Source organism: Centruroides vittatus, unplaced genomic scaffold (assembly GCF_030686945.1).
Source record: "Centruroides vittatus isolate TY-2023 unplaced genomic scaffold, ASM3068694v2 contig_3090, whole genome shotgun sequence".
In the NCBI taxonomy this organism is placed as follows: domain Eukaryota; kingdom Metazoa; phylum Arthropoda; class Arachnida; order Scorpiones; family Buthidae; genus Centruroides; species Centruroides vittatus.
Genome location: NW_027121988.1, coordinates 112,862 through 127,265, shown reverse-complemented (window position 1 = coordinate 127,265; position 14,404 = coordinate 112,862). Strand labels below are relative to the sequence as shown.

The window sequence follows — 14,404 nt, the reverse complement described above, 5'->3', positions numbered from 1 at the left end:
AACTTTGAAATTTTATGATTTATATAAAATAATTCTGGTTATTTTAGTGAATTTTATGTTATACATTAAAATAATGTATAAAATTATATCTCTCATAAAGTTTAGCAGTTTATTTTTCTGCATATATTAGTGACACACAAACATGAAAACTGAATTTTAAAATATATAATTACAATATTATATATAATTTTATTCATAAGCTATCATAATGCAATTTTTGTTTTATTACAGAAAGAAAAAACAGGGCTAAGAACACCTTATACTCAGAATCCACGATCGATGATGTTTTATGAATACAGAAGTGTCTTTTTTGTTTGTCAAAAACCAATTTTGTGAAATAATAATAATAATAATAATAATAATAATAATAATAATAATCAGTTTACAAAAAAAACTGTTGAATAAATTGAAATTAGTAGTGTTTATATAATAACTACTAGAAAATTCTGATATGAAACTACATAAATTCTGTCATTATATATTTTATATTTTATTTTATTTTCTTATTAACTTTCAAAAGACAAATAAAATATTAGATTACAACATTATATTTTAAATTATTACAGTTGTCTATTTTGTTCATTTACTTATTTAATTTATTAGGTTTGTTAATCAATTAATTTTCCTCACTAAATGCATTCTTAATTTTCTTTTTAGCAACAGAAATTAAAAATTTACATTATAAATCAGATAAGGAGAAAATGTTTTTTAGCAAATTCAATGATTGCAAGTTCAACAATATAAAAAGGTGATAAATTATAAATTTATTTGTTTACAATTATCTAAAATAATTTATTTTCAGTAATAAATATTGAATTTTATATGTAATTTACCAAATTTACTCTCGTAATTATTAAGAATTGAAGAATTTTTCTGTTCAGTGTAAAATATACACTGAATATTGAAGATTCACATATAAAGTTGATGATTCGCATATAAAAGAATATTAAAATTAGGCATTTTATAGAACAGATTTTTGTTTAATAATTTGTTTTTTACATTTAATCAATTTTTATTTTTTAAATTAATAGGAAACATTAATTTTTATTGCTTCATACATTTGACACTTATTATAGTTTCCAAGCATATAGATCTGTTCTGTTATTATCTGATAATTTTAAATGAAATTTCTTAAACTTTGCTCTATTTAAAATTAAATTTGTGATAACATATATCATTTGGGACAAGTCTATGCAAAATTTTATCCATTAATTTTTCTAATTTAGATGAAAAATTTTGTATTTTTTTATGCACCTTGATACTAGCATAATTTTTACAATGATATTCTCAGTTTTTTTTTTTTTGTTCTGTTTCTGAAGCTACTTAAAATATTTGATACTATAAAATTGGAATGTGGATTTAAGAGCTAAACAGGTATGTAATTATGTATTCAAATGTTGCTATATTTTTCTAATGTATATCATAAAAATTAAAATTCGTGTGCCCTTATAAGCAAATTTAAATCTATAAATATGAAATTTGTACAAATTGTATTGGGAAGATAAATAAACTTTTAAAAGTGATTTAAAGCGTTTATTTTTAATTTGATATCCACCAATAAAATGTAAATGTTTTCCAAAATAATATAATTTTCAAAATGTTTCAATTAGTTTCAGTTTCTATAATTTGAAAATTCAACATTACAGATCATTCACTAGAATTTATATTGTCTAATTTATTTTTGTTGATATTTTTAGTGAAATTGTTTAATCTTATAACAAATTTTAATCACTATATTTTTCTATCTGAAATTTTAATTTTTTATCCAATCTTGGACCAATTTTTGACATTACTAAAGTGAATTTCACTGAATGTTAGTATGTCCCTAGTTTGATAATTTAAATATTTTTCATTGTTTTATACACGAAATAAAAGCCTAAAGACATTTTTTATTCAATTTATATATAAAATAATTGAAATTAGATCCATTCGGTTTTATTATTTTACATTTTAAATATTCTCTTGAATGAAATCTTCAACTAAATCTTCAATCTTTATATAGGCAATAAATGCTTCATGAAAGTATGACTTTCAGGTTTAGTCATTTAAGTATATGGAAAATCAATATTGAATCAAGTTCTTTAATTGCCAAAATAGTGCTAAAAATGACTAAAATGTTTGGTTTAAAATACTCTTATTCTTTATTTAGTTAGGTGCCTTTTAAATGATGTTTAATTGAATTAAAAACTTTTATGTACTATTTATGTACTGTACATGCCAAGTTTTTCTTCCAATTCTCCTGCCTTATCATCACTTAAGAAAATCTTATTATATGTGTATGTTACAGTGAAAGTGGATGGTTAGTGGCTGTACTGTACATCTTGAATCTGTACTATAGCATTCACAAGATCTCAATTTTCTATTTATCCCTGAATGTGAATCCCCACAGACAAAACTCTTACTTTAAGGACAATTGCATCTACAATTCTTTTTGAAATGCCAGGCCATGAAGTGTAAATGCAAGAAGAATGGCACTTCTAAACTCTTCCACTTGCTACAATAAATGACGTTAATTATAAAGTGTTTTTTGTTTTATTTTAAACTAGAAACAAACACTAGAAAGAGTATACATCACTAGTGAATGTGGATTTATTTAAAATGGATTGTTCCACATTCACTAATTACTTTAGATCACATTTACTGTACAATTCACTTTCAATGTAACAGAAAATTTAGTGAGAAATTGGTTCAAACATATGAAAAAACTAGATACGTGAATTAAATACTTGGCGTGCTCTTTCATTATTAATTTCTTCTATTAGCGAGAGAGTAGGATAAGCAATTTTTATTATATTTAGCTCGTAATTTGGCATGTGATATTCTGATTTATTCACAAAAGATTTAAGAATTTAAGTCAGATTGAATTTCCAATTTTTGCAACGTTAACTTCCTAAATTACTGTTCCATTTCTTCCTTTTTTTTTTTTTTAAATAATCAAAACTTTAATGCGTTTGAAATTAATTTAAATTATTTATTGTGCTTTTAACGCTATACATTTGAGACTTATCTCACGTTAATTAGTGCTGTCTTTCGCATAAAATTTCTCTTTTTTTTTTTTTTTTTGCTGATAATTGAATGTACACATATACACAGAACTCGATACACTCGACATATCAAAAGGCACATTCTACATTATACAATAATGTTAATCACAAAATATTTTCTATACAAGAATTTTTTTCTTCTTTTTATAGATGGACCGGTAAGGGAATTTATATTAAAGCAATATCGCATGTCCAAGTGCTTCACGTTTATCAAACGAAATTAAAGAAAAATATAATTTTTATACGGTTACAACGGATAAAACAAAGATATGGAAGATCTGTTTGTGTTTTTATCTATGTACAACAATATTTTAAATCAATTTTTAAGGACTTGCCTCTGCTATTTATATATTTGTAAAGAAATCTGTACTGTTTCTTTCGATTTACGAATTTACTTTTCCTAATTTACAGAATAATTTCCAACTGAAACTAGGAAATTCGCATGTTGGCCCAACGAAATTGCCTTTTTTTTCAAAATTTTTAGTATGCAATTCTGTTTATTTTGATAAATATTAGCGAATTTTTAAGTTAAGATAGCGAACATATTTGCAACGAGATGATTTATCTTTTTTTCATGGAGTGATGATGCAGATCTTCCAAAAATCATAAAGGGACAACTCGACGTATACGTGGATTATCGCACAAATAAATATAATACTAATGATATAATTGGGTAATAAAGTATATAAATGAGCATTCGAAACACGAATGTCTTCTATCGACTAGTAACTAAAACACTTTTTTCCCAAAATATCGATAACATGATGCGTGATAATCACAAACAAAAGCTTCTTTATCATCAGTAACAACAAGCGTAGCTAAGCATCAATATTTCGAGATATTTACTTTGAATTTTTTTGTGTTTTTACCTATTTATCTATTTAATTTTTTAACGTAATAATCGATTAATTAAGGCAATCGCGAATTCGATTTCTCTCTTTCTCTTTCCCCACTTTACAAATTCTTTCATAAAAATCACAATCTCACGGATATTTTGTATTGCTATGCTTAAAAACTAGCACCTCGATACGAAACAAACGTCTAATTTTTTTTGTAACTGTATTTTTTTTTAATTTTTACAAAAAATTTTTATGAAAAAACTAGTTTCTTGCAACGTAGCGGATTTTTTTTCTCTTTAAAGTGTTCTGTAACGTTAATTGCTGCTCGGTTTGTATACTAAATATTATCTCTCGATCTTGCGGGGGTTAGAAAATGTCACAGGCTATATAACAAGTACATTTTATAAGGAATTTTTTGCCAGGAACTTCCTTAAAACTATTGTTAATTCCCTTTCTAAATCCTCCATTATTTTCAGTACACGACAAGTTTGGTACCCGGTTTATTGTTTTGGTTATTCGATGCTCGAAAATATTGATATATTTTATTATTGTTTGTTATTTTTTTTTTTTTTTAAAGTACGACTCGAGAAGTTATAGAGCGAAGTGATAGAAGTTTCCATTGATATGTTAGGGACTTGGTCCAGCGGAGATTACATGAGTGCATCTTTAGTTTCCGGCAACTTAACGGAACAAATGCTGCCTAGCAATATAACTGCAGCGGAAGTAAGGATGGGTACGGCTTTACTCGTTCCAATGAAGCTGCCAAAGGTCAAATTTCCCAAAACGGCGGCCAAGCGACTGATGGCACTCAAGAAACCATATCCTGTACTCCTGCAAAGAAAATCGATAGAGTTAGAATTTCCTCTTCCTCCTGGCGCGTGTTTCTATTTTTTTTCTTTTTTTTTTAATGGACAATTTTAGAAACCTCAAAGCGGCCGGGTATACTTCCGTGGTGATGACGTCGACCGCGTTCCACCCGGATATGGATATGAAATTGAAGACAGCTTGGAAGGAGACCACTGCGCTTTTTGAGTCCAGAAACCAGATGAAGAATGCGCTGGTTCCCGCTAAAAATAGGGAAGTTCCTAGAAAATAATGAAGGAAATGATTTTTATTCATATTTTTTAATTTATTTAATTTAAAATATATGCTCTCCACCTCAAATTACTAGTCTCTTGCCCCTGTACATCATACTTTTCCTGATAACTATAGTGTCATGTATGTAACTCCATCCAGGGAAAAATTTTTGAATTGAATTCACGTGACTTCCGTTCTAGACCGGATGTTTGTATATAGTTAATTAAGGCCTCCTGCCCTTAATCTTTCCATATATGGTCTCGAATTTTATCTATCTAATACCGTAACCGAGATTAAGGACGGAAAGAATTTATATATCAATAATTTTTTCAAATTGCAGCTCAATAAGATATGAGAAATTCATTCTTCTATTTAATTTCTCTATCGTTTTATTAGAATTTCTACTGGAAGATTTATATAAGATCGTCATGCAACAGGCAAATTGATATGGACTATTGCATGGGCAACAGATAAAGTCACATGATTATATCTAATCTCTAGAACCTGCATTTATTACACTGAAAATACAAATAATTGGGAATATTCTACTTTATATATAAAATATAAATGAGAAACATGGGGTTTATACAATGGAAATTATGCAACACAACGACCCACTTCCTCTACAAATTTTATTCCTAAATCTCTCTGTAAGGACAGGACTTAATCATTACGAAGCAATTATAGAAATTTTCTAATTTTTAAAAGAATTTCCACGAATTTATAAATGTTTTGAACTAATGTTGTCATATATAATAATACGGTAGACAATTCATCGTATTGAAGTATTTCTTTCCACTCCTTAATTAATTTGAATCGCTGACTTAATTTTATTTATTATACCTACAAAATAACGATTGTACAGATATTTTCATTCACGTGATTAAATATTATCTAGAATTTCGAGAATGTCATCGTTAGAAGACGAGACGAAATATCTGAAGATGTGGAGTGGAAGCGATTTTAATCAGGAGAAACTACCGGAAGCGATTTAGATAATTGTAATTATTTAATTATAACGAATCAAATCTTCGAAGTTTTATCATTATAACTTCATCGTATTTTAATTATCAATTTATTTAAAAAAAACTAAGTATTTTCACTAAAAATTAACGTTATAAACAAGCATTGACGTAGCGGTGATACTACAGGAATTAGAATATTTATTTTTGAATAAATTACAGGGCCTCGCTCCTTTCAATATATATAGGAGGAATGCAGGGATCATTGTAACACGTGCGAAATTTCTTCCCTATTAAATTAATTCCCTACATAATCCCGAATTACTTTGTAGAGACTTTGTCTTAAAGACAGTTCAAATTTCAAACTGGAAAATCAAATTAGAATTCATATTATTTATTTTAATGATCTAATATCGAGTTGAATAAATAGAAAATTTGGAAAGACGTCTTTCCAAATTAAGTTTTAATGGTTGCATTGGACCAATTAGAACAGCCTTTGGCTAAAATGTATAGATAAACACTGCGAATCTCTCTAGAAATCTGTGTTTGTCTACGATTATTAAACAAGATAAATGGATTGTGGAAGTTTAAACTTGTAAAATTGTAAAATAGATTTAACAGAAGAGCCAAGAGCAGATTTCTTTCTTATTTTGATGCGTATAAAGTATATATATATATTTTTTTCAATAGAATGAAGCTTAAGATGATGTGGATTCAATCAAGAATATAAACTTTCCTGTAGAATGTAATGAATCAAACTTGCTCGAGTAGTTTTTATTTTAATTTTATCGACCATTGCTTAGTTACTATTAATAATAATACGTTTTACGGTGTCTTCATTTTATTTTTTACGCAAAAAGCCAATTAACCATTCTAATTTACGATTGAAGTAGTTAATTATAATGAGATCTCTCTGCTCCAAGTACTAATTTTCTACTTTCTTCATAAAATAATTCGATGGGATTAATCTCCGGCGATTTTTTCAAATGAAATAATTAGCGAATTGTTCTTAAATATTACAAAATTTCCAGTTAAATTTGTGGGTATATCTTCAAACTTCACCAATTTATTCAGGTAAATCTTCATCCTATATTTTCTTAATTTTGCTCCGTAAGTAGCCACGAATAAAAGAATAATTTATGAACTTCACAAGCAATTTAAGTAGTTCGTGACCCATTTATCGATTTGCTATATTCGAAAGCAGTGCAGATCTTACATGTTATAAGATTTAAGTTTTTAATTATATAAACAAACTGAGAAAAGAATAAAACAGCGAAATTGTATTTTAAATATAATAATTTGAAGGAATTTTATATTTTTATAGCAGAAAAAAATATATAAAAATTTGAAAATTCGAAGGTTTATCTTCAATATTTTAGGCTGGAACAACGTGACACGTTCTATTCTACAGCAGAAAATCTATTCTTTCTTCCGCATCCCTGGAGGGAGTGAGTTTTTCTTATAATATTTTTGACACGTTCTAGTCGATAGTCCAGGAGTTTATACTCAAAAAGACATTCCTAAATTTAATTTCTGATATTTTGAGTTGTAATGTAAATAATCCTTTATAGGAAAAATATTAAAAACATTTTTTCTTAAGGAAAAAATAACAATAATGTAATTAATTATATTTATATTTAAATAAGTTAAAATAAAAACAGGTCTTACGTTTGATATATAATATCGATTAAAATTTTAATTATCGAAATTTTCGACTTTTTTTTAACTATTAGAAAATTATTTATTTAAATAAGTTACATTTATTTTACTTAATTGAAGCTTGTATTTTTCTATTTTAACGTGTTTATTCACGAATATTTTTACTTTATTTTCTTAGAAATCATTGAGAAAATTTAATGAAGTTTATTCATTTAAAAATTCCAAAAAATTACTATTATTTTGTCTAATTGAAGCGATACTTTAACAAATTGCACTAAAATATACTGAATATTTTAAAATTTCTTCAATATTTTCTAGTAAAATAACGTAATAAAGTTTAAATATTCATTTTTTCTTTAAATAATATCTAAAAAAATAAATTTTTAAAGAAAATTCCTCGTAAATTCAACTCGTTTTTATTCATTGTGATGCGTATCCTAACTAAGAAACAGCGCAAAAATCGAATAAAAAAATTCACCGTTATTATTAATTTAAAGGAAGATATTGACAAAATATTTCAAAAATAAATAAAAAAATTCTTCTCACTCACCCATGGTCCTGACTCTTCCTAACCAATCCAGAGCATAAGCTGATAATATATTTCCAGGGATGATGGCCAGTTGTGTTATGAGATTTTGTAAAAATATCTCGGATAATTTATAATTAATATCGAAATCGATTGGGCATCCCGTCTTAAGATTTGATATATTTGTATCGTGAAAGAAGCAATTTTGAAATTTGTAATCGTAAAAATCCGTATCGTTAAAGAGGACTTTATCGAAATCGCTGTTCTGAAAGAACGTTTTACTCGATCTGATCCGTGTGAAATTACTGTTTGTAAATGAACAGTTAGAAAATATGCAATGGTTTATAACTATGTTAGAAAAATTGACGTTGTGGAAATACATGTTCTGAAAATGGATGTTGTCTAAGGTGTAGTTAATGGTGCGACTTTCGATGGTCGTGTTGGCGTATGTCTTTGAATTCCCTCGATACGCTTCTATATCTAGTTTCTTAATATATTCTGGGAACCATATAGAAAGTCCGTAAAATCTGTAAAAATAAAGTACGTCGTTATAATTCTTAACTATCTCTACACGTGGTTTAAGGTTGAACCTATAAAGATTTATTCCAACAGCTTGGGATAAAGCTCTTGAGATGAGAGTTCATCCAAGAGTTTAAATGTTTATCAAATATGCAAAATTAAATCTTACTATAAAAAATTATTCTATAGATTTAGTTTTAATATATAAAAATTACAAATTTAGTTAATAATCAAAGCTTTAATCAATGTTTGCTTTCGTATCTAAAAGGAAATCATTACGTAGAAGATAAAAGGATGGCTTAGAAGTGGAAACAATGTCGAATCCCTGTAGATTTTACAGTAAATTTCTACTAAAAGTGAAGTACGTTCGATAAATCTAACAAATTGGAGAAGAGGCTAAAAGAAGTTAACATTAATAGGGAACTGTGATGCTATTGTGATCTACAGCTACTCCAAAGGAAAAAGTATAGCGCGAATAATTTGAAAGAGAATGTCTTATCTGAAATATTTTTTGTTTAACATCTGTAAGAAGCTGAGAAGAACTACTAAAACTTCTTTCACAAACAGAAAACAATGAAAATAAATATAAGCTTGCTTCTCTATAATGTTAGGTAAGGTGGAGGAAGAGAGGATAGAATTGTAATGTTAAATTTATATTCATTTTAAAAGTTTACAAGTATTAAATCAATTCAGAAGATATATTTGTTGACATTTTTAATGTCTTGTAATAATTAAATATATTTTAAACGAGTCTATAAATAGAAAGAAGCCGTTTCCAAATTTGATTTTTGTGTAGACTATATTAAAATTAACGAGAAAATATACTAAATTATGGTTACACATTTATAAAAATTGCATGAAGAAGAGTAATAATAATTCATTGTTAAATTCAATTCTTAAATATAATTTAATTTAATGCAATAAAAGTTAAATGCTTCCTGGAAGATAAATGATGCGCGGGATCGCAGCATCCTCCAGGATTTCTTCTGATAGAAAGAGATTTACACATCATTTACTGTGTTATATGTACAGTACCAGGAATAAAGAAAATTTGTCAAAGATATATTTAACAACGTTTATATTTGTTTAGCGAATACATTAATCCAATTAAACTTAAAAGTTTTCAAGTATAAATCGATAAGTAGTTAGTTAAAACGAGACTTTCATTTATGCTTTGATTAATATCAAGATGACAAAGAATAGAATTAAGAATTCGAATTATATTTGTCATAAGAAGGTATGAGTTAATGCATTATTCTATTCATTTAAGTGGAATTTAAAATATTAATTCCATTACAAGATGCTATTACCAAGCCAAAAACTTGATTTTATTCGAATAAATGATAGAGAAAATGTTATATATTTTAACAATGTTTATGAGAATATCAGATTAAATTCTTTACAAATAATTCCTTAAGGAACGTATTAAAATTTGATTTTATAAAGACGTTTTATATATTTATGCTAAAGAAACTGAAGTATCCACCATCTACGTATTGTTATATTGTATACAATATACCGTTTCAAACGCAAATATATTTATATAAAATGTTTATTTAGTTGAAAAGAAATATTTTAAAATATATTATCAGAAAAATAACATTAAATTTTCAAAAAATTATGCTTTTTTAATATTTTTTTTTTACATTGAAAAATGAAGAAATTCTCATCCAGAATGGCGCAATGAGAGAAGAAAAATTGGAAATAAGCGGATTTATTCACCTCTTTATCTTTATTTTTGGAAATTGAAGTCCAGATTATGTATAAAAAATTTTATAATTAATAAAATAAATGATTATATTGTTAAATTCTTCTATAATCGGATTAAATCGTGTAAATCTTAAGCAGATTATGGAAGTTTGAATGAATACTTTAAAGTAATTTAAGTTATACAAAATTTAAAGTATAAATAATTAAAAAAATATTATTAAATTTTTGAATTTAAAATCTATTTTAAAGGGCACAAGTCGTTATCTCTAGCTAATATCATACGTAATTACTATGATAATTAATTCGATTTAGTTTAAGATTAATTACTTATATAAAGTCGAATTTTAATTAAATTAAAATGAAATAAAACTGCATTTTTTCATAAATTAAAATTTAATTTTATATATTCTTACCCGAAGGAAGTTGTTATCCAGACAACCAGCAGAACTGATGTTATTTGTGTATAAGGAGGAAAGAGAATCTGAATAAACGAGCTCCAAAACTATAATTATATAAAATATTCTGTAAAAAATTTATCAAGAGGAATAATCATAATATTCTACAACTTTACCATTTCCAAAGCTTCAAAGAATTCTGTAAATATTCCCTTTCCTACAGCGGATTGCCTGTTATGATTGCAACGTCTTGTAGGTAATTCCAATTCTGATAGCTTAAAAATAGAATTTAATTATTTGATAAAAATGTAATTTTATATCTTAAAAGAGGATTTAGTTTTTAATTCTTTACTTGATATTCTACTCCGGGTTTGTGTCCATTATTTATTTTGAATATTCTCTGATATACAAACATGGCTTCTACATCGCGACCGATCTGAAAAAAGTTAAAAGTTTTTACATTAATTTTTGTGTGGAAAATATTAAAATATTTTGTGAAATATTTTACTAATTTAAATCTACATAATCTGGTAAAAAATAAGTATTTTTTCAATATTTTTACATTAAATAAATGTAAAATATACCGGGAAGAAGAGAATATTACTTTAATTTACCAAAGAGTTATCCATAAAAGGAGAGTTCAATTTTAATGTTAATGCTATTACTGTTTTAGAAAATAGCAAACTCAGCAAAATAAACTTAATGGAGTTTCTTAAGAAGATTTTATTGATGTTTTTAAATAGGAAGAAGAAATTTTTTTTTCTTAAATTCTTAAAAAGAAAAATAATAAAGAATTGAGTAGCTTCCCTGCATCGTTTCCACGCATTGCAGGGAAGCTAACCACATTCAATAACAGCTTATATTCGTACAGTATATACGAATCATTTGCATGAAAATAAAATTGCTAAAATTTCACGAATAATGGCACCATTATTTATTACTCTATAGAATCTTCTAATGTATTTTAAAAAGGAAATTAAATAAATAAAAATACATATTTTATCTTTAGGATTTACAAAAGGTAAGAGCTATTTTTCTTTTAAATATATATTTAAATATAATAAATATTAAAATTAAATGTTGAATAATCAAAGAATTTCATCTAGAAATTCATTCTAATTAAAAATGTATTTTAATTAACTCTAGATTTTAAATCAGTCAAAAAGAAGAAGAAGAAAAAAGACGACTTTTTCTTTGTCAACTTCGTAAATTTCCCAAGGAAGAAAATATTGATCCAAAGTCAACTACATTTTATTTCCTCTAATATATTCTTATTCCCAACAGCAGCAAGATTTTATATAGAAATCTTTATTTTTTATTATTTTTTTTCTTTAACTCCTCTCTTCTTTCTCTTTTATACTTAATTAAAATTACCTTTATCACACACGATAAAAGTCATAAAACGTGTGGAATTTGACTCGTTGGTGCAAAAATTTTTGCTAGAACTTATCTATTGGGTAGCCCAAAAGTCGCTTAATCGAGATACACGCGTGGTTTTTTTTTTTTTTTTTAAGAACGGTCTGCGGGTTGATCTAACGAGCTTCCACTGATTAACTGAATTTTGGGCTCCCGTACTATAACTATGGAAAATTTTATACACGAGACTTACTTCTAACAAAAATCTGGGACTTTCTGGCAAGAAACATAAACCAATTATTGCGAGGAGTGCGGGAATGGCGCATATTATAAGAAATATCCTCCAACTATTGAAATGCAAATGATGTGATACAAGAATACTGAAACCTTCAGGGAAAGAAAAAAAAATGTTAAGGAGTAAATTAATTAAAATTCTTTAAAATAAAAAAACGATGTTATTTAGTTTATCCTTTTTAAAAAAATACTGTTTATAATGTTGTAAAACTAAAGTTTAACAGAAAAAAATAAGAAAAAGCTACTGTAATTTACTAATTTAACAGCAACGTGTAAATACCGTTACACAATTTAAAGAGAGTAGATGAGAATTTATTATATTAAATGTAAAATATATGAAGAAAACTTACCAGTTTTGGGTATAATCCCCCAAGCGACTACAGACACGAAGACCCCTCCAAAAGCCCAGAACATAAGCATCCAACTGAGATGACGTCCTCTGTTCTTCTTGTCCAAAAATTCGCAGTAATACGTGAAAACTATTGGCAGGGAACCTCCCACTCTGCAACGTGACCAGAATTTACGTCAATGGAAAGTAGGATACAAATTAATAAATCGTTTGAGAAGAGATATATTTACCCGATGCCACTGCAGAGTCTACTGACCATGAACAGGCCGTAAGTGGGCATAAATGACGTGAGTATGGCAAATATTGCGTTTGTACAAAGGGCAGAAAGGAGCGTCCTCCGCCTCCCCATTCTATCTGCTAAATTACCCCAGACGATCCCTCCGATCATCATTCCCACGAAAGATATACCTCCTGCAATTACCAGATTTTATTAATTAAACTCATTTCTTAAGTAATTATACATTTATGTATTATGAAATTTTTCTTTCTTTCTACTTCGTGTTCCTGCTGTACGTTTACTTTATTCGTGTGGTCGTAATTATGAAGGAAGTTATTTACGTTCTCTACAGATAATTTAATAATTAAATTTAATGTGTTAAAATAAAATAAATCTTCTGCAGTGTCTAATAATTAACAATTGTCAATTAATATTCCACTTTCTTCCTTAAGATGATGAATTTCATTTCAAATCTCGGGTGCGTCAAGCAGAAAATTTCCAGGAAGGAGCAAAACGTACAGACAAATAATTACGTCAATTAATTATTACTTAATTTTTGGGGATTTTTCCCCACAAGTAGATTATAGAATGCAGTATTGCATCAGAACAGCCTATGGTCGAGGGTGTTAAGCTCAATCATTTTTACGATTATAATTTGTAGAACTTTTTACTCGATCTTGGAGGATAAGTAGCACATTTTTTTCCCTCTAGATGCTCGTAGGAATGCATAATAATTTTCAAATTTGGGATTTTTCAGTTGTGAATAGAGTAGCAAACTAACAGAGAATTAAGATAAGGTGTACGTCCTTTAAATAGCTCACTACGAGACGAAACCTTCCATATCAAAACACGAAAGTATATTTTTCTCACAAAGAACTTGCTCTTTTCTTCTATTCATTGCTGTTATTTCGAATAACACAGTAGAAAAGGGTGTAAAGAGCAACAACAAAGATGATTTCTAAGTGCTTCTAAACGTTGTGATACTTTTCTATAAGTATTCAAGTAACAATATTCGATTTATATAACGATATTTTAAATAAATATAATCAGTTTTTAAATTTTCCATTGTTGAACGTCTCAACACTCCCTCAATTCATCTCGAAACTAGGATAAAGATAGTATCCTCTCTACTCACTTCTACAATAAGTTTCTTTGATAAAGTTGGGCTTTTAACGATTGATTGAGTATCTTTTCCTGTCACGACATCGATTACTCCTTAATTATCGAAACTGCATCCTTTTTAAACACAACCAGGAGCAAAACGAAACACGCAAACATCCAACTTAACTAGAAAATCCGGAGTCCAACTCTTGCAGAATTTATAAGATCCTTTTTTGTTTCTATTATTTAGTAATTATTACATTATATTACATTAAAAAACTAAATTGTTTCTAATTTTTATACAATAATAAACAAACAAATCAGGCGTAAACATAATAAGAATGAAATACAACTTA

The 14,404-nt window shown here is 27.1% G+C and overlaps 2 protein-coding genes across 3 annotated transcripts in view; one reads left to right on the top strand and one right to left on the bottom strand.

The window, feature by feature from the left end:
- Positions 1-1,523, top strand: part of LOC136973138 (carnosine N-methyltransferase) — a 31,351-nt gene extending 29,828 nt beyond the window's left edge. Inside the window, exon 7 of the mRNA XM_067267835.1 lies at positions 232-1,523. Within this exon, the coding sequence (XP_067123936.1) occupies positions 232-336 (105 nt within the window). The 3' untranslated portion in view covers positions 337-1,523. The remainder of the gene's footprint in view (positions 1-231) is intronic.
- Positions 1,524-2,957: 1,434 nt separating this feature from the next.
- The window catches only part of LOC136973137 (synaptic vesicle glycoprotein 2C-like), a 64,020-nt gene continuing 52,573 nt past the window's right edge, over positions 2,958-14,404 (bottom strand). For both annotated transcript variants that reach the window (XM_067267833.1, XM_067267834.1), the window contains exons 4-12: positions 12,961-13,141; positions 12,732-12,883; positions 12,341-12,474; positions 11,084-11,167; positions 10,908-11,006; positions 10,750-10,838; positions 8,132-8,634; positions 4,809-4,968; positions 2,958-4,714 (exon numbers count right to left, since the gene is read on the bottom strand). In XM_067267833.1, the coding sequence (XP_067123934.1) occupies positions 4,534-4,714; positions 4,809-4,968; positions 8,132-8,634; positions 10,750-10,838; positions 10,908-11,006; positions 11,084-11,167; positions 12,341-12,474; positions 12,732-12,883; positions 12,961-13,141 (1,583 nt within the window). In that variant the 3' untranslated portion in view covers positions 2,958-4,533. The remainder of the gene's footprint in view (positions 4,715-4,808; positions 4,969-8,131; positions 8,635-10,749; positions 10,839-10,907; positions 11,007-11,083; positions 11,168-12,340; positions 12,475-12,731; positions 12,884-12,960; positions 13,142-14,404) is intronic.